General features: G+C 33.7%; 3 protein-coding genes across 6 annotated transcripts; 2 read left to right on the plus strand and 1 right to left on the minus strand.

The window, feature by feature from the left end:
* Positions 1-1,246: 1,246 nt before the first annotated feature.
* LOC106756652 (uncharacterized protein At1g01500) lies at positions 1,247-4,023 on the plus strand. Of its 2 annotated transcripts, none has more exons than XM_014639152.2 (3): positions 1,247-1,460; positions 2,262-3,097; positions 3,431-4,023. In XM_014639152.2, the coding sequence occupies exons 2-3, from the start codon at positions 2,402-2,404 to the stop codon at positions 3,656-3,658; spliced, it is 924 nt and encodes a 307-aa protein (XP_014494638.1). In that variant the 5' UTR covers positions 1,247-1,460; positions 2,262-2,401; the 3' UTR covers positions 3,659-4,023. The 2 variants fall into 2 exon arrangements, with proteins under 2 accessions (XP_014494638.1, XP_022633896.1); XM_022778175.1 differs by lacking the exon at positions 1,247-1,460 and adding an exon at positions 1,467-1,639.
* A 3,060-nt stretch (positions 4,024-7,083) lies between these two features.
* Positions 7,084-10,018, minus strand: LOC106756147 (BTB/POZ domain-containing protein At3g05675). Of its 3 annotated transcripts, XR_002667061.1 has the most exons (3): positions 8,620-10,017; positions 8,091-8,210; positions 7,413-7,551 (listed from the first exon to the last, which is right to left on the minus strand). XR_002667061.1 is itself a non-coding variant. In XM_014638438.2 (2 exons), the coding sequence occupies exons 1-2, from the start codon at positions 9,904-9,906 to the stop codon at positions 7,267-7,269; spliced, it is 1,572 nt and encodes a 523-aa protein (XP_014493924.1). In that variant the 5' UTR covers positions 9,907-10,016; the 3' UTR covers positions 7,084-7,266. The 3 variants fall into 3 exon arrangements, 2 of the variants coding, with proteins under 2 accessions (XP_014493924.1, XP_022633900.1); XM_014638438.2 differs by lacking the exon at positions 8,091-8,210 and having other exon boundaries at positions 7,084-7,551; positions 8,620-10,016; XM_022778179.1 differs by lacking the exon at positions 7,413-7,551 and having other exon boundaries at positions 8,198-8,269; positions 8,620-10,018.
* Positions 10,019-16,070: 6,052 nt separating this feature from the next.
* LOC106756148 (probable receptor-like serine/threonine-protein kinase At4g34500) lies at positions 16,071-19,567 on the plus strand. The gene is made up of 7 exons (XM_014638439.2): positions 16,071-16,703; positions 17,857-17,961; positions 18,071-18,193; positions 18,313-18,483; positions 18,574-18,703; positions 18,937-19,146; positions 19,221-19,567. The coding sequence occupies exons 1-7, from the start codon at positions 16,174-16,176 to the stop codon at positions 19,335-19,337; spliced, it is 1,386 nt and encodes a 461-aa protein (XP_014493925.1). The 5' UTR covers positions 16,071-16,173; the 3' UTR covers positions 19,338-19,567.
* Positions 19,568-21,046: the final 1,479 nt, after the last annotated feature.

Below are 21,046 nucleotides of genomic sequence, written 5' to 3' on the forward strand. Positions count from 1 at the left end.
AATATATATTTTAAATTAATATTTAGTTTTATAAAATATTATAAAATAAGATTTGTATTATTTATATATTTTAAATTAATATTATTTAGCCCATGTAACACTTTCAATTATAACAAATAATGCAATTTAATTTACTTTTGACTATTAGTATGGCTTAGTGTTAGTTTACCATTATGTCCACGTCCGCCCTCATAAACCTAACTCCGTTTTAATTTTTTTTTCTAGTACTTCAATACTAAATATTTAATAAATATGTTATTTTTATCATAGGAATTTAACTCTTAAATTAATATTATTTACAAATGATTATCTTAAAATACTGATATTTAATGTTAACAAAATTGACAGAGTGTTCATGGAAACTAAATTAATATATTTATTAAATATTGAGTAAATAAGTTCAAAATAAAAACTTATTTTATTTACCCTTAAACAGTGGATTAAAGATTTTGTACAGTAGATTATGATAGACTTTCTCTCTTAAGAAGAAAAGGAAAAATAAAATAAAGCAAAAGACAGACATGAATAGCAATAATTCTTATTTGATTAGAACAACTGACTTTTAAAACAGAAACATCTTTAATTTCAACTTTTTCATTTTCTTTATGCCATCAAACAAATAATTAATTAATCATTCGTGAGATCACATGCTATTCACACTAATGAACGAAAATCGCCTCAACTTTATTTTCTTATAAAATAGCTCACATTGCTACCTGCTTTATTTTATTTTTTTGGAAGTTTCAGGTCATTATTTATTGGTAATTATTTTTAAATGTAAATAATTTATGTTAATGAAGGGTAAATTAGACACATGCAATAAGCTTATTTAGACGAAGTTTGACGTCTTTAATGAAAATCAAGCAACAAACGGAAAGTATGTTTGTTTGTTAGCAATTCTAACTTTGCAAGGTATCCATCCAAATACATCTCTCAACAGCCATTAGGAAGAGGCTTTGAGAAACACAGACAGATCAGAATTTACGTCTTTTTCAATTCACCCACACACCAACCCTTAAAACTCTATACAATGCATTCTCTCATCTCCCTCTTTTCAAGCTCCTTCTGGATGTATTATTTCCCGTGGATAAGATCTTGAGAATATCAGACACCGAAGGACCCCACTTCCTCCATTAAAATAACAGTTTTTATTTTATATTCATCACTTCCAAATAAAAAAAAGAAATATATATATATATATATATATATATATATATATATATATATATATATTATATGAAATCTGGATTCTTCCCATATTTCTCTATAATCTGGATTCATTATGTCATGTTCAACCAAACAGACAAGAATCTTTGTTTTGAGGAATTGGGTCTGATCTCCGGGCTCGGATAGATCCTCCGCTCCTCTCCTCGGCGTTCGTGCCTGGCACCGATTCTGGGTGTTAGCCAAAAAGCTTTCTTTCCTTTGCTCCATTACAAATTCCCTTTCTTTTTCCTTTGGTGAGTGCCTTGTGGTGTGGTGGTTGGTGTTAAATAATGCGTTTCCGGTTTTGGTGATGTATTCGCACCAATGCGTGGTTCCTGCTAGTGATACTTTTGTCGTGTTTCTCTGTCGTCTTTTGCCGGCTATTCTGTCTAATTCTATAGAAAGGAGATTAATTTCCTTTTGTGATTTTTGTGTATGATCCGTTTCTTCCTCTTTGTTTCACTGTACTTGTGTTGTTAATCACTTAGAATTTCTTGTTTTACTTCGGAAAATTGGTGGATTGTCTTGTTGTGGTATAATTCACTGTTGAAAAAAATGGGTATCAACGGGATTACAGAAAGAGACACTGTTTTCTGCTGATTTAGCCTCCGAATTTGTACATATTAGAGGAGTTTATTGATTTATCTCCTTCACTACCTCTTATCCTTTCTTTTTTGTTTATTCTTTCTTCAGGTTCGAACCTTTGCATTCGCTTTATTGTTCTTTGTTTCTTTGATTCATCTACTATATCGATTTCTGAATCCATTTCTTTTTACGGTTATCTTATCTGATTGAGTGAGATGCTGTCATCTTCTTTATCTTTCTCAACTGGGTTCTGCGTCTTGTGTTAAGTGGAACTATGCTTGTTTCATTTTAGTATTAGTTTGCTTTTATACTTTATTATGGGTTTATTATTTCTTATGCTTTGATTCATTCAGAAATCTAGATGTCTCATAAGGTTAATGGGATTGATTCTTTATTTTTAGCTTTAATCTTCCTTCCCTTTGTCATACTGATGTATAAATGATTGTCTTTTTTGTGCTCCTATTGTCCAGATTTTCTTTTGTGAATGAAACTGAACTGAATTCACTTCGTTGCTGGCGTCTGTGCTTCCTGTGGATTAGTGTTGACACAAGTTATTGTCCCAGTGGAAATGTATGAATTTGAGTGAGGAGGAGAATTAGACTGTCTGGCTATGGAGAATTCTTCTAAGGCGAATGGAAATGGATCAACTGAGGATGGATACTCTATTGCGAGGCACTCTTATCAACCCTCCTTGAAGGGGTCATTACCTTGGCTGGACATAAAGGTATTTTATGTAAGAGTGTGCAAGTGTGAGCTTGATGATTCCACTCCTGGGTTTCTTACATTGAACCATGTTCCTTTGAATCCCGACACTCTTCTTGAAGTTAATGGTGTTCGAACTAGCATATATTCTGATGGGATGTCAACACTTCTCAAAAGAGACAGGGTAGATAGAAAATCTGAAGAAGTGACTTTTGTAAGCACCGATAGCATAAGGATGAGTGGGAGTGTGAAGTTTGAAGTGTTTGATAGAGATGTTCTGCTGCTCTCTGGTGTCTTGGAATTATGGAATACCAATGGTGTTGTTAGGGAAAGCTATAATGGACAAAGGTGGAGTATGAACTGTGAGTCATACATAATTCCAGGCACTAGCTTCTTTAAGGGGAAACAATTGCCATCACCAGACTCAAGTCTCCCATCAATTGAGGTCTACATTACAGGCTCCTTCTTGGGTACTCCAATTATCTTAACAAAATCTTTGCAGCTTTCTCAGAAAAAGCATGCAAAGAAGGGGGTGTTGGATGTAATCCCAGAGCATGAGGCCAGTGAAAATGGGAAGCATCATTCTTCTACACTTGCTTTTGAGGTAAGTAGTATTTGTGAAGTTATATATTAGCAATCTTCTTATATTTTAACCTATGATCTGCTTTCATCGTATTACTTTGCTTCCTAAAATTATTTTGTTATGGCTAGCTGTCAAGAAAAGGACACCATTCATGTCTAGTGCTTCATTTAAATTTGGTCCCCGCTGTAACAAATGCAATTAGCTAATCAGCATTACATAATAAGTGTTGAATTTTCTCCGGAGAATATGTGGAAATTTGATAACCAAGCCAATTGTAATTTGAAGAAGATCCCTTTTCTTTTTTCATAAATTAAAGACCATCCATCTTAATATTTTTACATGCCAATGATGCAGGCTCCAGATTACCTTTGTGACAAATATGAAGATGAAGATTATAACAGCCTCTACTCAAGAACAACATATGCTGATGGTGAAGATGGAGAGCTTTCTTGGTTCAATGCTGGTGTTAGGGTCGGTGTTGGCATTGGACTTAGTGTCTGTCTTGGCATTGGCATTGGAGTTGGCCTGCTTGTTAAAACCTACCAAGGCACCACCAGCCACTTTAGAAGACGGTTGTTCTAATTGGTGTTTTATTTTTAAAGCTTAAAATTCTCTGTTTTTTGTCCATCTCCCTCTTAATCCATAGACAGCTAACCTTATTTTTGTCCATATCCCTCTTAGTCCTGAGGCAAGAGGCTAAATATCTTGTCCAACTGAGTGGAGTTTTTATTTATTTATTTTTTCTTTGGAGTTGTTGTATGTAAAATAGTTTCTTTTTAGTGCCATAATGTGCGAGTTATATGACATAAAGTAAAGCAGGAAAAAGTTTTCCAATATTGTATCTATTTATGAAGGTGGTGAACTGATGAGGTAGTGATACCATGATTGAAAACAAGTAGATATTTTGTATGAAGTACAAAATATTACAAAAGTACAAGTTCTATCAAGATTGACATATTACAAATGGAATAGAAACCATCAATGCAATAGTATAAACATGTGACCCCTCTCCAACTACATTTGTTAAATTACTGCATAATTACTGCTACACTCCTCTGTTGTCTGTGTATGTAATATATAAACCTGCATCTGAAATTTGACAACATCGGTCTCTGTCTAAATAAACTCTAACAACAACTCTCAAAACGCAAGACAAGGTTCTCTTTACACATGCTCCTATTTAACTTACATAAAAGCTCATGTCAGGATTAAGACTCCAAACCAGAAAAAATGTAATGAAAGGTTTTACTCTTCATTCTAATCCAAAAACAAGCCATATAGCTAATGTGATATATCAAATCCTCTTCACAAAGTCTACATTCATAAACATAATTTCATTTCTCTAGTTTTATGACAACAGTTTCACTGTGAACGTGTAAATGTATCTGCAAAAGTTGAATACCAAAATTGAAATGAAACTAAAGTTGGAAACATTATATGTATCCTGTCCATGATTATGTGTGGAGGTATTTATATATTTAAATATATCTTGTAAAGCAAGACGAGATAATAGTAAGGTTTTTTTAATCTTAAGTAGGTTTCAAGTCCAATTTTGATATCCAAATATATCATATTTTAACGTTCTTCACCCTCAATCTCCATAGTTCCTTAGATAACAAATATCCTTCTAACTCATGCATGGCACCTTCCTCTCTTCTCCTCTGTCTCCCAATAACAATCTAGTTTGAATACTTAAAATCCTCCTAGCTATTCCACTTGGAGTCTTATAAACTGATAGGAAGAAAACAAGTAAAGAGGTTAAGATAGAGTTGATAAAACAACTCTACCTGTTAAGGATAACTCCTTATATTTCCGTAGAGTTAATTTCTTTTCAAACTTCCTTATAATAGGACTCCATGAATCCGATTTTGTGGGACTTGTCTTTATAGGAATTCCTTAATACAAAAACCGTGGAAAAATAATCTTGCAATCCAATAATGAAGTTAATGCTACAACTTTTGAGTCTTCCACTGCAATAGCTTCACATCTACTTTTAAAAAAAAAAAAAAGTTTAAACCTCTTTTTGGTCCCTAAGTTATGAGCAGATGTTCAGTTTAATTCCCGCTTTTAAAAATGTAAACTTTTGGTTCCTAAGTTATAAAAAATGTATCAAATGAGTTCTTTTTTATGTTCATGGTCAAAGTACAAAAAGCAATCTAAAGTGTTGTTATTATTAAAAAACAAATCAGAGCAATCTAAAGATGTAGCAGTTGTTAAGAAACAACCAAAAAGAGTATTTCAAGTCAAAAAATGACCCATTTAATACATTTTTTATAATTTAAGGACCAAAGATTTACATTTTTAAAAACTAGAACTAAACTGAAAATCTGCTTATAACTTAGGGACAAAAAGAGGTTTAAACCAAAAAAATAACTTTAAGATCTAAACTAATTCAAAGTTCCTCAAGATACCCTTGATAGTTTAATTTATACCAATCTCTCTAATTTCAGCCCTTCTCATACTTCCTCGTAAGTCAAATTAGACCTTCTGCTACAATTGTGAAAAGATGTAACTCACTCGATAAAGGGTCTTAAGAATGCTTCGGCAGAGACACAATTAAATGAATTAGACGTTATGTTAATCACTCTTTTAATTGAGAATGATATCATCAGCTGTATGAATCACTGTCCTAAACCGAACTCATTAACAATCTTTTATTAACTTATAAATGAAATATGAGAAATCCAATAAACTAATCTGACACATTATTTCTATTACTTGAATTGGAATGATTAAAAACTTCAAATTTATTTCTTAAAAGTTGAAATAGATTTAAAATTTATTTTTTAACAATCTTTCTGAATCGTTTCATAAATGCTAAAGAGATTTGTCTTTCTCTTGCCTGACATTGATGAAGGTGATTGAGGTCAAGTGGTGCGGTTAGCTTGTAATGAATTGGACTCTAAATTTTGAGCATCTCATCCGTAGGTTCTTGTCATTTCTCTCATATCCAGTTGGCCATGTGAGGCTTCCTCCAAAACATCGTTGCTTGTCATGTTATTTGTAATTACCATGAGTTTATAGAAAAGTATTATGGGAGCCAAAATGTTTTGGTACGTGGGATCGATCAACTACTTAACCAACAATCGATTGTCCGATGTTTCTGCTCCAAGTTCAAGTCCCGATCATTGAGAAATATGTCAAAAGTTCTCTAATGTCAAAATCAGTTAAATCAGTAAAGGAGAGTAATAAATATACAATTAATGTGTTATCTCCTACCTTACTTTGAAACTCTATTTATAATATTCTTTTAATGAGTTTTTCATTATAATTGGCCTAATTATGGCCTAAACTTCCCTAATTTTGATTAGGTATTTAATCAATATGATCGTCTGTCTTAAATTGTTTCTCCTTGTATCCATTCGATTTTCTTGTAAAATATACTGCTTTAGTGGATTGGTTATCTATAAGAAATTGTCTGTTTTGTAAACAAGAAATTACCGTATACACCTCTTATCCATTGTTGATTACACCTCCACCTTCACATTGAGTTCTTTTGTGTTTGATCGAACAAATAGAAAGAAAAACAATATGTTTGATTCTGGTTAAAAATACAACCCCTACTTTCCCTACTTTTAAGAATAATTTAAAAGGTGATTATTTTTTTACACTTTTCTTCATTGTCATTTAAATGTGAATAATATATTAAAAGATAATAATATAAATACTGTTATATCTTTGTAACAAATGATACAATTTAATTTACTTTTGACTATTAATATGATTGAGTGTTAGTTTACCATTTTGTTCACATCCGCCCTCAAAACGGATTTAGGGCAAAGAGAGTGAATCAGTTCAGAATTTCAAAGTCAAATTCAAAATAAAAAAATATTCATATTCCAAATTAAGTTGGTAAATTCGACATATTTTAATCGAGTTTTTAAATGGGGGGATAGTTTTATTTGCAACGACTTATAGCAAGACAGCTATATTGATTTTGGTGAAAAAGAGTCTCGAGCATCGTTTCATCCCCGGGAAATACATGCAACTTCAGAACTAAACTCATGTTTTCCAAGAATGCCATTAGTCACTCCTAGCACCAGGAAATTGGCTGTGGTTTGTCCTAAAAAGACAAACACAGTTTACTTTGGAATTTGGATTTATATGTACAATGTTGGTGTTAAAGTTTATGTTTCTGAACATAGTATTTACATATATGCACAATATTTGACAGCATGCGAAGCAAGTACTTATTGATCAAAGAGAGAATCTGGTTTGAGGGGTCGGGCTGCACGGCGGAACCAGGTGTTGAATGCAGTGACCAAATGAGGACAATCGTCAACGTTTCGGGTTGAAAAGCTGAGGCACCGCTGCAGCAATTCTTGAGCATCGGACATGGGCAATGTGGAGATGATACGTAAGAATGTTTCTTCCAGTTCCAGATACAACGATTTGTTGCTAGGTGAAATTGGGGAAACATTATCTTTGCATACCACTAAAACGGGTAGCCAATCTTCTACCAGCTTCCTTCTCACCTGAACATACCAAAAAAGTAAGCGTCAATATGCAGCAATCAATTAGAACATCTAATATTGACAAATCAAACAATAATATCTGTGGAGAAGGTATGCAATGTCATTAAAATCAATCTCAAATGGAGGGAAGCTCATACTTATTGCAAGTGAAATCTTCTAATCAAAATAACAAAGGCATAGGTGCTGCAGCACTTGGACAAACTTAATTACAGTTCCTTGAGTACTTTCCATACACAATAAAGGCTGACATTTAAGGTCAACACTATGATAATGGTAAAACTCTAATTTTGATGAAAAAACACAATCAAAAATACGTAAAGAAATACACTCTAGGTTTGTACATGATAATTTTAAAGCCTTCAAACGTGCCAGAGTGCATTAAAAAGAGAATAATAAAACAGTGAATATCTGACTATTTTGCATTAATTGACTAAGTTATATTATATGCTCCAGCAAAATGTTCATAATAAAAATTAAAGCTTAAAATGGTCCATTTAAAAAGCCAGTTTAACAGGCCAAAAATGAACACTTATTATTACCATTCAATCTAGTTTTACCCATCTGGTATTGCAATTAGCAAGTTCGATGATCAAATGCTTCAACCCTCAAGAGGTACTGAATCCCTTTAGAGCAACTCAGCAGCAGCACATTTTGGGGGCCTTCAATACAATAATACTTTTTTTCCGATTAAAAAAAGACATTCTATAACCAGCATTTCCTACCCAAATATGAGAACTTAGCATCAAATATGCTGTTGGAAGGGAGCGGAGTAAATGAATTCCACATAACAGGTACGAACATAGCACAATGTCCCCAATCCCACATTCTCCTCAACTCACGAATTCAACCTTTGAATTTCAACAAAGATAAACAGCACAAAATAACAATTTGAAATAACAAAAGTTGAGGAAATAGAGTTGAATTGCCCTTATTTCTGCACCTAAGCAATCAGATTCCACACACCATAACATCAACAATTGTTCACCAAAGGCCAGAGTATGTTTGAGTAAACAGCGTAATCAAAGATAAATAATATCATGAACAAAGGAAATTGAACACTAAACGTACCTGTCTAGAAGCGAGAATAGTGCCAGCAGAAACGGCATTGGCGAGCCTGCAGGTACATCTAAGAATGACAGCAGGAAGGCCAGGCACAATGTTCCTCCAAGAATCATCACGAAACGCCCTCTGCAAATCAGCGGTGAAACACGCTTGCTCGCTCCATTCCCTCACAGCCACATCCGCAACCCTAAGCTCAATCATCCTCTCCACAAGCCACAGAAGATGCTTCCCATTCGTCGAAGCCTTATGCAGATTCAGCTTCTGAATGGCCTCCGTCTCGTTGTGATCCCCTCTGAACACCGGACTCGAATAATCCTCCAACGACTCCTTCACCGTCTTCAAGCTTCTAGCGAACGCCTTCTCCAACACTCTCTTCGCCGTCTCCCTCGACGACAAATCCCTAAGTATCTTCCCTACAAATGCCTTCACGAACGCCGTGTTGCCGTAACTGTTCATCGCCGACGAAACCAGGCCCTCGAGCATCGCTTCGCACGAGTCCTCTCTCGACGGCGAAACCCTAGCCACGAGCTCCTTCGACTCTTCCTCGCTCAGGAACGGGATTAATCTCACCACTCGCTTCTCTTCCTCCTCCGTCCACGGCACCGCCTCCAGGAAATCCACGCACCAACGCACACACTCCTCGAACAGAAGCTCCAGCGCCACCGGCAACAGATCTAGCGCCGTTGCAGCGCTATCCACCACGGCGGCGAAGTCGTTAGTGTAGAGAAGCTCCAGGACGGTGAGATGAGACTGGATCGAGCCGTTAGCGGGAGGAACACCGAGGTTAAGGAGGAAGCGGTCGCCGTCGCCTGAGGTTGCGTGATCCGACGATTGGACGTGGCCAATCCACCGGTCGGATAGGAGAGCGGAGAAATATTTGGAGCGACGGAGGATGTCGGAGTGGAGGTAGACGTGGAAGTCGGAATTGGAAACAGAATCAGAGGTGGCAGTGGCGGTGGCGGTGGGGGAGGACTGAAGTGGAGAGGGAGAATCCATGAAGAGGCGGAGGACGACGTCAGCAGTGACAGCGTCGTTGAAATGGAGAGCTTCATCTGTGGGGGAAGTGGAACGGTCGTCCGCCATGGGCGAGGGACGGTCATCCGCCATGGGCGAGGGACAGTCATCCGCCATGGGTGAGGGACGGTCATCCGCCATGGAAGAGGGACGGTGGTGTTGTTGGGAGATTTCGGTTAGGGTTACGTCTGAGACGGAGGAGATGGTGCCGACAGTGGAGGAGGAACGGCGGGCGGCGGTTCGTTGCCGCTTTTTAGGAATTCCAGCGCTGGGAATCATCGGAATGGATTAGAACGAAAATGGAGGAAAATATTTTTTTGAGTTTTTCTCTTTTGTTAGTGTATTGAGGGAATTGTGCTGTAGAGTGGGTACGGATGAGAAAGAACCCTTTCTGTCCTTTTTTTTTTTAACATTTTCTTTTTCTAGTTACCGATTTTTTATCATTTTTTAAAAAATGGAATATATTTTATTTTCTTTATTAAGAGAGAGAGAGTGGATAAGTTTTACTTTTCTTTTCTAATAACTAGATGAATTTAGTAATTTTTAAATATAATCTGAGATTTTTTTACGTACAACATAAATAATTGTCCAGAAATACTACAAGTAATTTCTAAAACAAAAAAAATAAATAGGTAATGATAAAATTGTAAATATGCAGAAAGTATAAATATTATTTTTATAATTAATAAAAAAAAAACACCTGTCGAGAAGCACCTACTGAATTCTTTTAATGAAAACAATCTTATCCAAAACCATCAGCAGATCGACGGTATCTCTCATCTCATCTCTTGAGTTGTTTTCTTTTCTAAGAAATAAAAGAAATGAAACAATCACATGCCGCCACGTCTCAAATCCAGACAAGGATGCTGGATATTATACACACTGGGTCCTTTCGGCCTTCTATTTTTTTTTTTTTTTATATTAAAAAAAAGCTACCAGGTGCTTCAAGTAATGCAGGTGTACAAATTAAGACAATGGGTTCGGATAGCATTGTAGCCTTTCTTCGGGCTTAACAGATCAAACCAGGCTTCTTCGCTGAACACACCACCTCAAACACTCTACACTCAAGACGGTCTTACTAAAAACTGTGTTATCGAGATTGAGAATACAAGTTTAGGAATCCTAACATTAAGAGTATATAAAAAATCTCGATAACACTTGAAAGTGACTACTTCTTATGTTATCAAATCTTTCAAAATACACAACAAAAGATCTCGCTAAACCTCCACACAAATGCAGAAAGACCAAACTCTGGTAATGTTGGATTAAGGATGTGATGAACACGTTAAAATATCATCTTAACAACAAAGCATGATTAAATAACTCTCTAGAATGAAAACTTACTTCATTTTCAAAACATCGGGTAAACTTGATAGATCGAGAAGATGGTGGAGAACTTGAGAAACATATGAAATCGAGATAATCAAACAAAGAAGAATAAGAAAATTTAAGTTGTGTTAAAAACTTACTCAATTAATATAATTGGATAAACCAATCCTTGGAATGACATTTCTCACTTCTAATTTTTTTTAATCCAATAATAAAGATTAACTATTTATTTTAAAAGATTAGGAAGATAAAAACTTAGAAAATAAAATCTTAAGAGTTGATAAAATTTTTTAAACAATGAGACTGTATTATTTTAATATTAAAAACAAAAGATATAAATAGAAATTTTATTTAGGAGTTTGATTACTTAAAACATATATCATCTCTCCAAAATTATTGTTTGAGTATTCTCTGTCTTCTAGGGTTTTAATTATTATTTTACATGGTTGAGTTGCTTGAAATTGGTTGAAATGTTAGCATTGGTGTTTATGCTGACTGTTAAGTTGAGTTAAGGGCTTTGAATCATTTTTAGTGACTCAAATGTTGAAATGTATACTATGTGATTGAGATGACATGTGACAAATGTATTATGGACTGTTTTTGGAATCTATCATATTCTTTGTTTTTGTTGTTATGTTTCTTTTCTAGTTTGGCTATGATCATTCGGTGGGTGTTAACAGAGAATGATGATATCAATGTGGAATAAACTCTAGATGGATGAGCTGAAAATGTTTAGCTATACCTTTTTAAACTAGCTTTTTGTATATAGTTTTGACATAACAATTTTGTATATATAAACTTATAAATTTATAGTTATTTTGAATGACTGAAAATCTTACTTTTTATTTTATTAAATTTATAATAACTATTATATAATTAAATACTATATTTTGAGATGTTACGATAATTTTCTTTTATCATTAAACATACTTTACAAAATTCCTTTTTATACTCGTATATTGTGAATATAACCTAATAGAAAAATCCATAATCAACTATAGCAATGTGAAAAAATTCATCAAATCAATAGTCATTGTAATCGTAATACCAGAATAAAAATTAGTTTATAAAATCATATTTTTCCTTTCTTTTTCTTAAAAAAAAAAATCAGTCTAGAAGAGTAAACTTTATATAAAGTATTTGTTGTTAAAAGTCAATTTTTTTTATACCAAATTGTACCATTATGACAGTGTGGGATAATGAAACATTTAAAGATCGATCAAAAGTTTATTGACTCAGAAATTGATTTTTAATACTTTTGATTTAATTAATATACTTTGTAGTATAAGAAATATTTTAACAAAAGAAATAATTCGTTATTATTTACTGTAGTTGAAATATTTTTTTATTATTTGGAGAAAAGATAATTTTCAACTTTTTTGTTTATAAATAAAATATTAATGGTTAAGAGAAAAAAACTATTTTAAGTTTAGTGATTATTACTTGGAGTCAAAATAGTTCATTATATTTTTTGTTTATTTTTAAGGCTTACGGCTTTTATTGGAACAACCGATATAATTACAATTTTCAATTAAATTTACGTGCATCTAAAGATTCAACAGTTGCATGTAAAACCAATCTAAAATACAAACTAAATAAAATAAACATAACATTTTTCTTTTTTTCTTGTCCTGTGAGAAGCCTTCATCTTTTTTCAAAAGATTTTTCTATGATTGAAATCGTGCATTTTGAATTGTGTTTTATGTATATATTATCTCCAATGTTGTGCTATGACTAATTAGTTATTGAGATATTTGCAAGATTTTGTGTCGCCACAAACACAGAACAAAATTATTGGATGTAGCATGATAAGGAGGTTTCAATCTCTTACAAGTATTACTGTTTCTTATTATCTAACTTAGTTGTTAAGAAAAAAACATGAAACAGATGCACGAGGAATTAAGAAACTTCGATCCTTTGAATAATTTACTTTGTCGGTGTTGGAAGTCCCACATCGAATAGAGATAAGGTCAATTTATAATATATAAGTGGAGTGCAGAGCTCACCTTACAAGTCGGTTTTGTGGGGTTGAGTTAGGCCTATAACTCACTTTTAACATGGATTACCTATTAATATCTAATCCCACGTTCGAGATGTATATATCGGACCACCCATTAATATCTTAGTTCACTACTTTGAATTAGGTTTCTTTTAACATTCTTTTTTCCAATCAAGAAATACATAGTTTTTGGTGATATTTCATTCCATGTGATAAACTTCCGAAATAGGTAATATTCTACTTTATAAGGCTGATCATCATTAAAATATATTAGGATAAATTTATTGTGCTGGTGTAATTTACATCAAAATTATCGAAACAGACAATTTTAAATTTTTATGCATATGAGTAAAGTTGTATTTGTATGATTATCTAAACACGATTTCGGAATCTTCAAAGTTAAGTTGTATTATTATACTAATACGATTTCTATATGAATGAAAAAAATTGTAGGGATCAAATACGATTTGGTTTAACCTTGATTTATTTTATTTTTTAATTTTATCGAAATTGTGTACGGTGGACATGATTCCATATATTTTGACTTGATCCCAAACTGTGTCAACATAACTTTGATATTCTTTTTAAAAATAAAATTGGGATTAAGCCTAACACTATTGTTCTGGTCATACAAAATTAATGTAAATCTAACACGACTTAATTTTAAAGAGTTTAAAGTAATATTTGCACGATATGACATATTCTCATTTACGTACACACATACATAAAGTTTTAATACTCTTTTATTAAAATAATTAAAGTAATTTTAGTATAATATTAGACCAGTATAGTTAGAGTTGACAAAAATAAACAAGTTTCGATAGTCTTACTATAAGAAGTGGGTCAGAATGTCTTTTTTAATTTGACAGTTTGGCAAGCTAATCTTGTGGGTCACTCAGGTAAGCCTGTTAGTCCAATCGAGAGTTGATACAGTTTGACCAATGTCTAATACAACTCAAACAATGTTTGATATAGTTTGGCCTAAGTTTGATACAACACGATCGAGATTTAATATAACTAGGTCGATGTATGATATAACTTGGTCTATGTATGATACATTTCGACTGAGGTCTGATATAATTCGGCTGAGGTTTGATATAGTTCGATTATAGTTTGATACAACTGAATTGATATTTGATACAATTCAATTGAAATACGATATTGTTCGACTAAAGTCTGATATAGCTTGACCATAGTCTAATACAACTCTACCTTAATTTTATACAATTTAACCAATGTTTGATACAACTAAATCAAAATCTAAAACAATTTGGATAACAATCTATTTTAACCCTTTAAGCTCATAATCAACTTAAAAATCTATGATCTACTCATTTTCACATAAAAAGACAAAAATAGAAAAGAGAACAAACTAACCTAACAAATCGACATTTATTAAGAAAATAATCTAATTTCGAAATGATGGATCAGTGCCAACCTAACCCGTTTTTAACGTGCTAAAATCAAATTGAACTTAAACTAACCAAACTGACTTACATTTCTCATACACTAGGCATGTTTTAAAAGTTATAAATAAACTTTTTTTCTCCAAACATATTTCAAAATTTATAAATAAACTCTTTCAAATGTCATTTTATGAGATTTCACTCAAAATACTCCTTATAAATTGAACTTGGTAACTAATTTCCCTTTACCCTGAACAACTTCTTCATAAGAAAACTCTTATAGAATAAACAATCTTAAACCAAACATGTACTCATTGTTACCACATAATTTTTGGTCAACTCCTCTTCAAATTTACTCGATGCACTGGGCAGTGTTTGGGTGGTCACTAATTGTATTGTTTCAATAGTCAAAATGACAATGATTTTGAGCACAACAATGGCACAGTACACCGAGCGCGAAATCATTACACTTGCCATGTGTAAAAAACACATTCAAATCTAATAATGTTAATTATAATGATAACAATAACATATCTGATCGGTGATTTTTATCTGTTAAATAACATATCCAGTCCCTGTCCTCCCATTTTAGGAGTCAAATGCGAAAAATATTCCAAGTCAAAAGTTGAATAAATTATTCCAATAAAGTGCCTAAAAGAATTCAAATTAGTCCGTTGTATCGATAATATAATTTCCCGTTTTACTTTTTCAATTAAAATTCAAACTGGCAACGTTTTACACAGGGCTTGTTGGATCCAATCTAACTATACATAAACTTTGAAGAGTGAGACATAAGTAATGATCGCGGTTAACATGTTGCTTTGCAAAGATTAAAACATGTGATGTCTCAAGAGTTTCAGATATTACTTAGCAGTTATTTTTGTACAACTACTTTAAATACGTAGTTTTATGAATCGATAATTTATGACACTGACACGTGTAATTTTGTACGCTGTCGTTATATATGTATGACTTTCGTGAACAAGATAATAAAAACTGATAAAACGTAGGCAGTTGCAGTGATTCTGACAAACGTCATATTCCGAAACTAAAATCTTACAGCTTTAGTTAAGAAATGGGGAAAATCCAAAAGCAGGGGTGGAGTAAGTGGAGAAGCATAAATGCTGGTGAAATTAATTGTGAAGCAAGAGAATATTGCATTCATCAGCAAATGGTTTGGTGGTGGTTAGGTTACGTTTGATAATCACGTTCACGTGGAATCACCATCCACTCGTTTTGACATATATAATGGAAGTGATTATGCTGCAAGAGAATACTTCATTAAGCTACAATTCAAAGTCCCACGTATGAAAACAAGGAATAGATTAAAATATGAAATGGCGTTTGTGATAAGAAGATGAAATGATGCAATAATGAAGCCTCCTAATTACCCAACAGACCCCACCGTCGCACAGTGTTTACTCGAGAGGGTATTTTCAACGCTTTTTTGGATTTCATTCGTTTGTGGTGAGAGTGAGAGTAACTTAGGAAGAGGATCCAGCACAGAGCAAATGGCATTCTCGTAATCATGACCCCACTCTCTTCCCAGAAAACAACAACCCAACACCTCTTTCGTTTCTTACTTTCGTTTCTGTCTGTTTTTCCCATTTGTATCCGTTGAAACCCCACTTCCACTCTTCTCAACGCCAACACCACGCCCTGTTCTCTTACCCTTTTCAATGCTTATTATAACTTTTTCTTCCCATTTCAACCATGTCATCGTAGAGCTTTACCCACCCTGCTCTCGTAACAAATAACAACCTTCTTCAACCTTCTCCTCCCAAGTTAAGGAAAAGTAAGTAAGTAACACAGATGACTGAGGCCGGCACAACCACGGGTGTCAGCTTGAAGCTTCTCGTGTTGGTAGCTATTTTGGTCGTCTTCGCGGTGGTGATTCTGGTTCTTGTCTTCTTCCTGTGCTTGCGGGGCGGCCGGAGCTGGAAGCGGCGGAAGCTGGCGGCGAAACACAGCTCCGGGAGCATCCCTCTGGTGTCGAAAGAGATCATGGTGGTTAAGACCTCGGATCTCACCCCTGCGACGACGAGCGAGATTGGTGACGTGGAGGGTGATCCGAAGAAGGAGGCGGGCATGAAGGTCGAGATTGAAGCCGTGACAGCAGTGATGAAGAGCGAAGTTTCCGGTGGTGGGGCCCACCGCAGCGAGGTGTCGGTGGAGGATCCGAACATAGGGTGGGGTCGGTGGTACAGCATGAAGGAAGTGGAACTCGCCACGCGCGGTTTCGCAGAAGGGAATGTTATTGGGGAAGGTGGGTACGGTGTTGTGTACAGAGGAATTCTGCACGATGCTTCCGTCGTTGCTGTCAAGAATCTTCTCAACAACAAGTATGTCACACACCCACATGTCTAAACTCCGAACTTTATTTTTTATACCTTAATTTTACTTCTCCGTGTCCTTTTTTTATGCTTACTCTGCTGCATGTTACTCTATTTTAGTCTTTCCTTGCTCAATTTTCTACAGTCCTCTGTTTTTTCAACTGAACCTAAAAAACTCTTTCTCTCTAACTTTCTACCTATTCTGTGTCTATGAAATGGCTTCCACTTTTCTTTTGTAACCCAAACTTAATTCTAGTGGATACGTATAGTGCATGACTGCATGTTTGGATAGATATCACTGACGTGATTTTGGAATTCCAATACACATTCTCCAAGTTCAAGACGAAACGAAAAAGAAGAATCTGTTACTTTGAAAATGAGTATACTCCCATTCCAAACGTCCAAACACGGTCTTAGCCTGGGAAATGTGTAGTCTGTTTGCTTTGAATTGTCCTCAGAAAAGTGAAGCGAGTTTGGTGGCTGATTGTTTTGCTTTTGAGAAACAATTGTTTATTTTTTTATTTTTCGCGTTGTTTGAGAGAATTAAAATATTACCACTACTACTACCATGATTACTCATCATTTAAGCGTTCTTAACCTATAATAATACTCACTTGCCTCTCTTCTACTTGGTTTTTTATTTCTAGTGTTATTTTTGGTTGGGTAATAATGTTAGTATGTTACTTTTCTCTTTACTTTTACTTTTTGCTTTATTATCATGTTGTCTGTATATAATTTCTGTTTTACCTTTTTTAAGATACTAGCTTAATCCCCCCAAACTTTAGTTTATTATAGTAATTTTGCAAGGAAAACTTTAGTTTATTTATATGGGAAGAATAATTACCTTGTATGTGTTTTGGGGTTTCTAAAAGCAAATTCAAAGATAACTATCAATTAATATCGGTAACTTATATTTATGGTAAAAATGTTTTAAAGTTAATCACTGTCACTTAAAATTTGAAGTTGTCTTTACCAAAATTCTTGAAACTTCCATAATAAATTAAGAAACAACAATGTGAGAAGGGCTTGTTTCATGATTTCAACTTTAATTTTGTAAAAGATTCAAGTACACTCATGTTCTATACTTGCACAATCTTAATGGTGTGCATATAAAAATCTTAAGTTTACTGAAACAATTCGTGTGTTGTTATATCCTAATTAGGGGTCAAGCAGAGAAGGAGTTTAAGGTAGAGGTTGAAGCTATTGGAAAAGTACGGCATAAGAATTTGGTTCGTTTGGTGGGATATTGCGCAGAAGGTGCTCGAAGGTATTCCTCTGTTTACATGGCTGCTATTCTTTTCATTCAATGTCATTCAGACCATAGAAGTTCAGAATTCCTATGAATTTTCTTAAGTAACAATTTTACTATCATTCAGGATGCTTGTTTATGAGTATGTTGACAACGGAAACTTAGAACAGTGGCTGCATGGTGATGTAGGACCAGTTAGCCCCTTGACATGGGATATTCGAATGAGAATTGCTATTGGGACAGCAAAAGGGTGTGTTTAATGTGCTGAAACTCTTTCTGACTAATGTTATCATGCTCTGTAGTTTTATCCTTGATTATGTTATCTTAAACATTCCATCACAAGAGTTAAAGTTTCTGCATTTGAAACAGGCTAGCCTATTTGCATGAAGGCTTAGAACCCAAAGTTGTGCACCGGGATATAAAATCCAGTAACATTCTGTTAGATAAAAACTGGAATGCCAAGGTATCAGATTTTGGACTTGCCAAACTCTTAGGATCTGAGAAAACGCATGTGACTACGCGTGTAATGGGAACATTCGGGTGACTTTTTCTTACTGGACAATCTGAGTTGTTTTTCAACTTCCATAAATCGTAATCATCTTATGATTTGTTACCACTAATTTTCTGCAGATATGTTGCACCTGAGTATGCAAGCTCAGGTATGCTTAATGAGCGCAGTGATGTGTATAGCTTTGGAGTTCTACTCATGGAGATAATAACAGGAAGAAGCCCCATTGATTATTCAAGACCACCTGGAGAGGTGCTTCTGGGTTTTGTTCATGTTTTCATCAATATATTGAGGACATGTTTGGAGGAAACTTCTCCATAAACTAAAATTAACTTGAACATGAATTAAAATCATATTTTAAGCTAACAAGAAATCATTTTTACAAGTTAGTTCATGCATAAGTTCATTTTAATCCATAGTTATTTCATTTTTCTATCTTAAAAGTGACTGTCAAGACTTAACATAGTTTTGTAAATGTGCTTCAGATGAATTTAGTAGATTGGTTCAAGGCAATGGTGGCAAGTCGTCGCAGTGAGGAGCTAGTTGATCCGTTGGTTGAGATTCCACCCTCTCCAAGATCTTTGAAACGAGTTTTACTGATTTGTCTGCGGTGTATAGACTTGGATGTCGTTAAACGACCAAAAATGGGTCAAATTGTTCATATGCTTGAGACAGATGATTTCCCCTTTCGTTCTGTAAGCACCACACTCAGCCACTTTTTCTCAGTTTTTCATCTTACTTATATCACTAACTTTAACTTGTTGAATAGGAGCTACGCACAGTTAGAGAGAAAGATCCTTTGCCTTCTCATGCAGATGTTTCCATTAAAGTTCCTTATCCACCACCAAAGCATGCAGAAACCGTAGAAAAATCAAGATGGAGATGATTTTTTGTATTGTTGGTCAAGCAACTCATTTGTATTCAGATTTCATGATGTTAAGAACAAGTTATATGAATCGCTGTGCATATCTTATACGGTTTAGTTATTTTCTTCGGGTTTCAACCATGCATTTTGTTGTATTGCATTATTGTAAATACGAACTTCACAATCTGTCAATTTTGTTTGTCTGCTTGTGGACACATTCAAGAACCTTAGAGCACGTTTTCAAGAACCTTGAAGCATTGTTTAATCTGATTTTAGGCATAAAACCACTCGTTTGGTCACTAACGTCACTTCCCATTTAAACATTCAGCCTGAATCCAATTATTTATGATACTTCCGACACTATCAACAATGATGGCTCTGCTGCTGCCATGTTTGATATGAAACCGAATCTACGAATCAGATGTTTTCCTTAACTTCCACGACGGTCCTACGTACTGCAAGCACGATTCAACGCAAGTTGCTCTTACAAGGAAAAAAATGGTGTTTCTGATTCATACCAATTATTACCCCTGCATAATGCATGGTTGTCGGGGCAGGTATTGATCTTCTTTCAGTACTGAACATCATATGCATAATTAGCATAACGCCACCAAAGGGTTGGTACACTTTCGTTAGTTTGTGTTTTGTCCGCATGTTCCTCATACACGCTTCATTGCCTGGATGAGAGAATTGACAGATTCTACCTAGATTTGTGCCTCTGACACAGGAATTACTACACAGGCCCAATTTGTATTCAACACTTCATTGACAATTTTAAACTTCTTCAAAACTCAAGTTGAAATAAATAAATCAGGCCATCATCAGCCTCTTGTTTTCAACAAGAAAATCATTCACAGTTATTAGGATAATAATTCATGTCAGGAAAGTTCAAACATTCTTTATGTTTGTAGTGTTCTTTGAAGTTTCCGAACACAAATCAAAACATATAATCGTATTTTTGAATATTATTTTATTTTCATGGATATTAACATTATCTATTAAAAAAGTTTGCTTGCATGATTTCGTTTTCTTCCAAAAATAATTTATTTTACATTGAATGCTAAAACTTGTTTTGTTAGAATGTTATTTTTTTAATAATTTATTAAATGATCAAATAATTAGAAATTATGAAAAGATAAGATTAAAAAAATAATATAGAAAAAAATATATACTATAATTATGAGCTATTCTTTAGTAATAGACATAGTGAAAACACGTTAGAAAAAAAAACTTTTATTGACCATTAAAAAGTGTCTAAGGACACATTAAAAAAATAATTATTTTTAGAAATATGTGGATCAAATTGGTTTATAATATAATTTAAATTTTCAACATAATTGATATTTAAAGATTGATGTATAAATTTTAAATTTGAGAAACTAACAATGTTATTTAAGAACTAAAATAATACTTTATTAGATATTAAATGTTAGAGTTGAAATATATTATTTAAGAAAATAATATATATTTGTTAATAATACAAATTATTTACACTCTCATATAAAATTTGTATCTCTGAAGAGTTATTTGCTTTTTCATTCATTTGTTTTATATTTAAATTGATTTACCATAAAATTGAATTTTTATTTAGTAATACAAAACATAAAAAGGAGAAAGTAATATGGAAAAGTTAGCACTTTAAATATAACCTATTTTTAATAATTTATTAAATGATAGAAATTATAAAAAGAAAAAATGTAAAAAGGTTAAAGTATAAGTTATTATTTGAT

Source organism: Vigna radiata, chromosome 2 (assembly GCF_000741045.1).
Source record: "Vigna radiata var. radiata cultivar VC1973A chromosome 2, Vradiata_ver6, whole genome shotgun sequence".
NCBI lineage: Eukaryota > Viridiplantae > Streptophyta > Magnoliopsida > Fabales > Fabaceae > Vigna > Vigna radiata.

Excerpts from the sequence above, each read along its gene's own strand:
- LOC106756147 (XM_014638438.2), bottom strand. The coding sequence starts at position 9,906 with ATGATTCCCAGCGCTGGAATTCCTAAAAAGCGGCAACGAACCGCCGCC. Across the intron at positions 7,552-8,619 it reads CTATTCTCGCTTCTAGACAG|GTGAGAAGGAAGCTGGTAGA; the intron begins GTACGTTTAGTG and ends TGGTATGTTCAG.
- LOC106756148 (XM_014638439.2), top strand. The coding sequence starts at position 16,174 with ATGACTGAGGCCGGCACAACCACGGGTGTCAGCTTGAAGCTTCTCGTG. Across the intron at positions 18,194-18,312 it reads GCTATTGGGACAGCAAAAGG|GCTAGCCTATTTGCATGAAG; the intron begins GTGTGTTTAATG and ends CATTTGAAACAG. Across the intron at positions 18,484-18,573 it reads CGTGTAATGGGAACATTCGG|ATATGTTGCACCTGAGTATG; the intron begins GTGACTTTTTCT and ends AATTTTCTGCAG.
- LOC106756652 (XM_014639152.2), top strand. The coding sequence starts at position 2,402 with ATGGAGAATTCTTCTAAGGCGAATGGAAATGGATCAACTGAGGATGGA. Across the intron at positions 3,098-3,430 it reads CTTCTACACTTGCTTTTGAG|GCTCCAGATTACCTTTGTGA; the intron begins GTAAGTAGTATT and ends CCAATGATGCAG.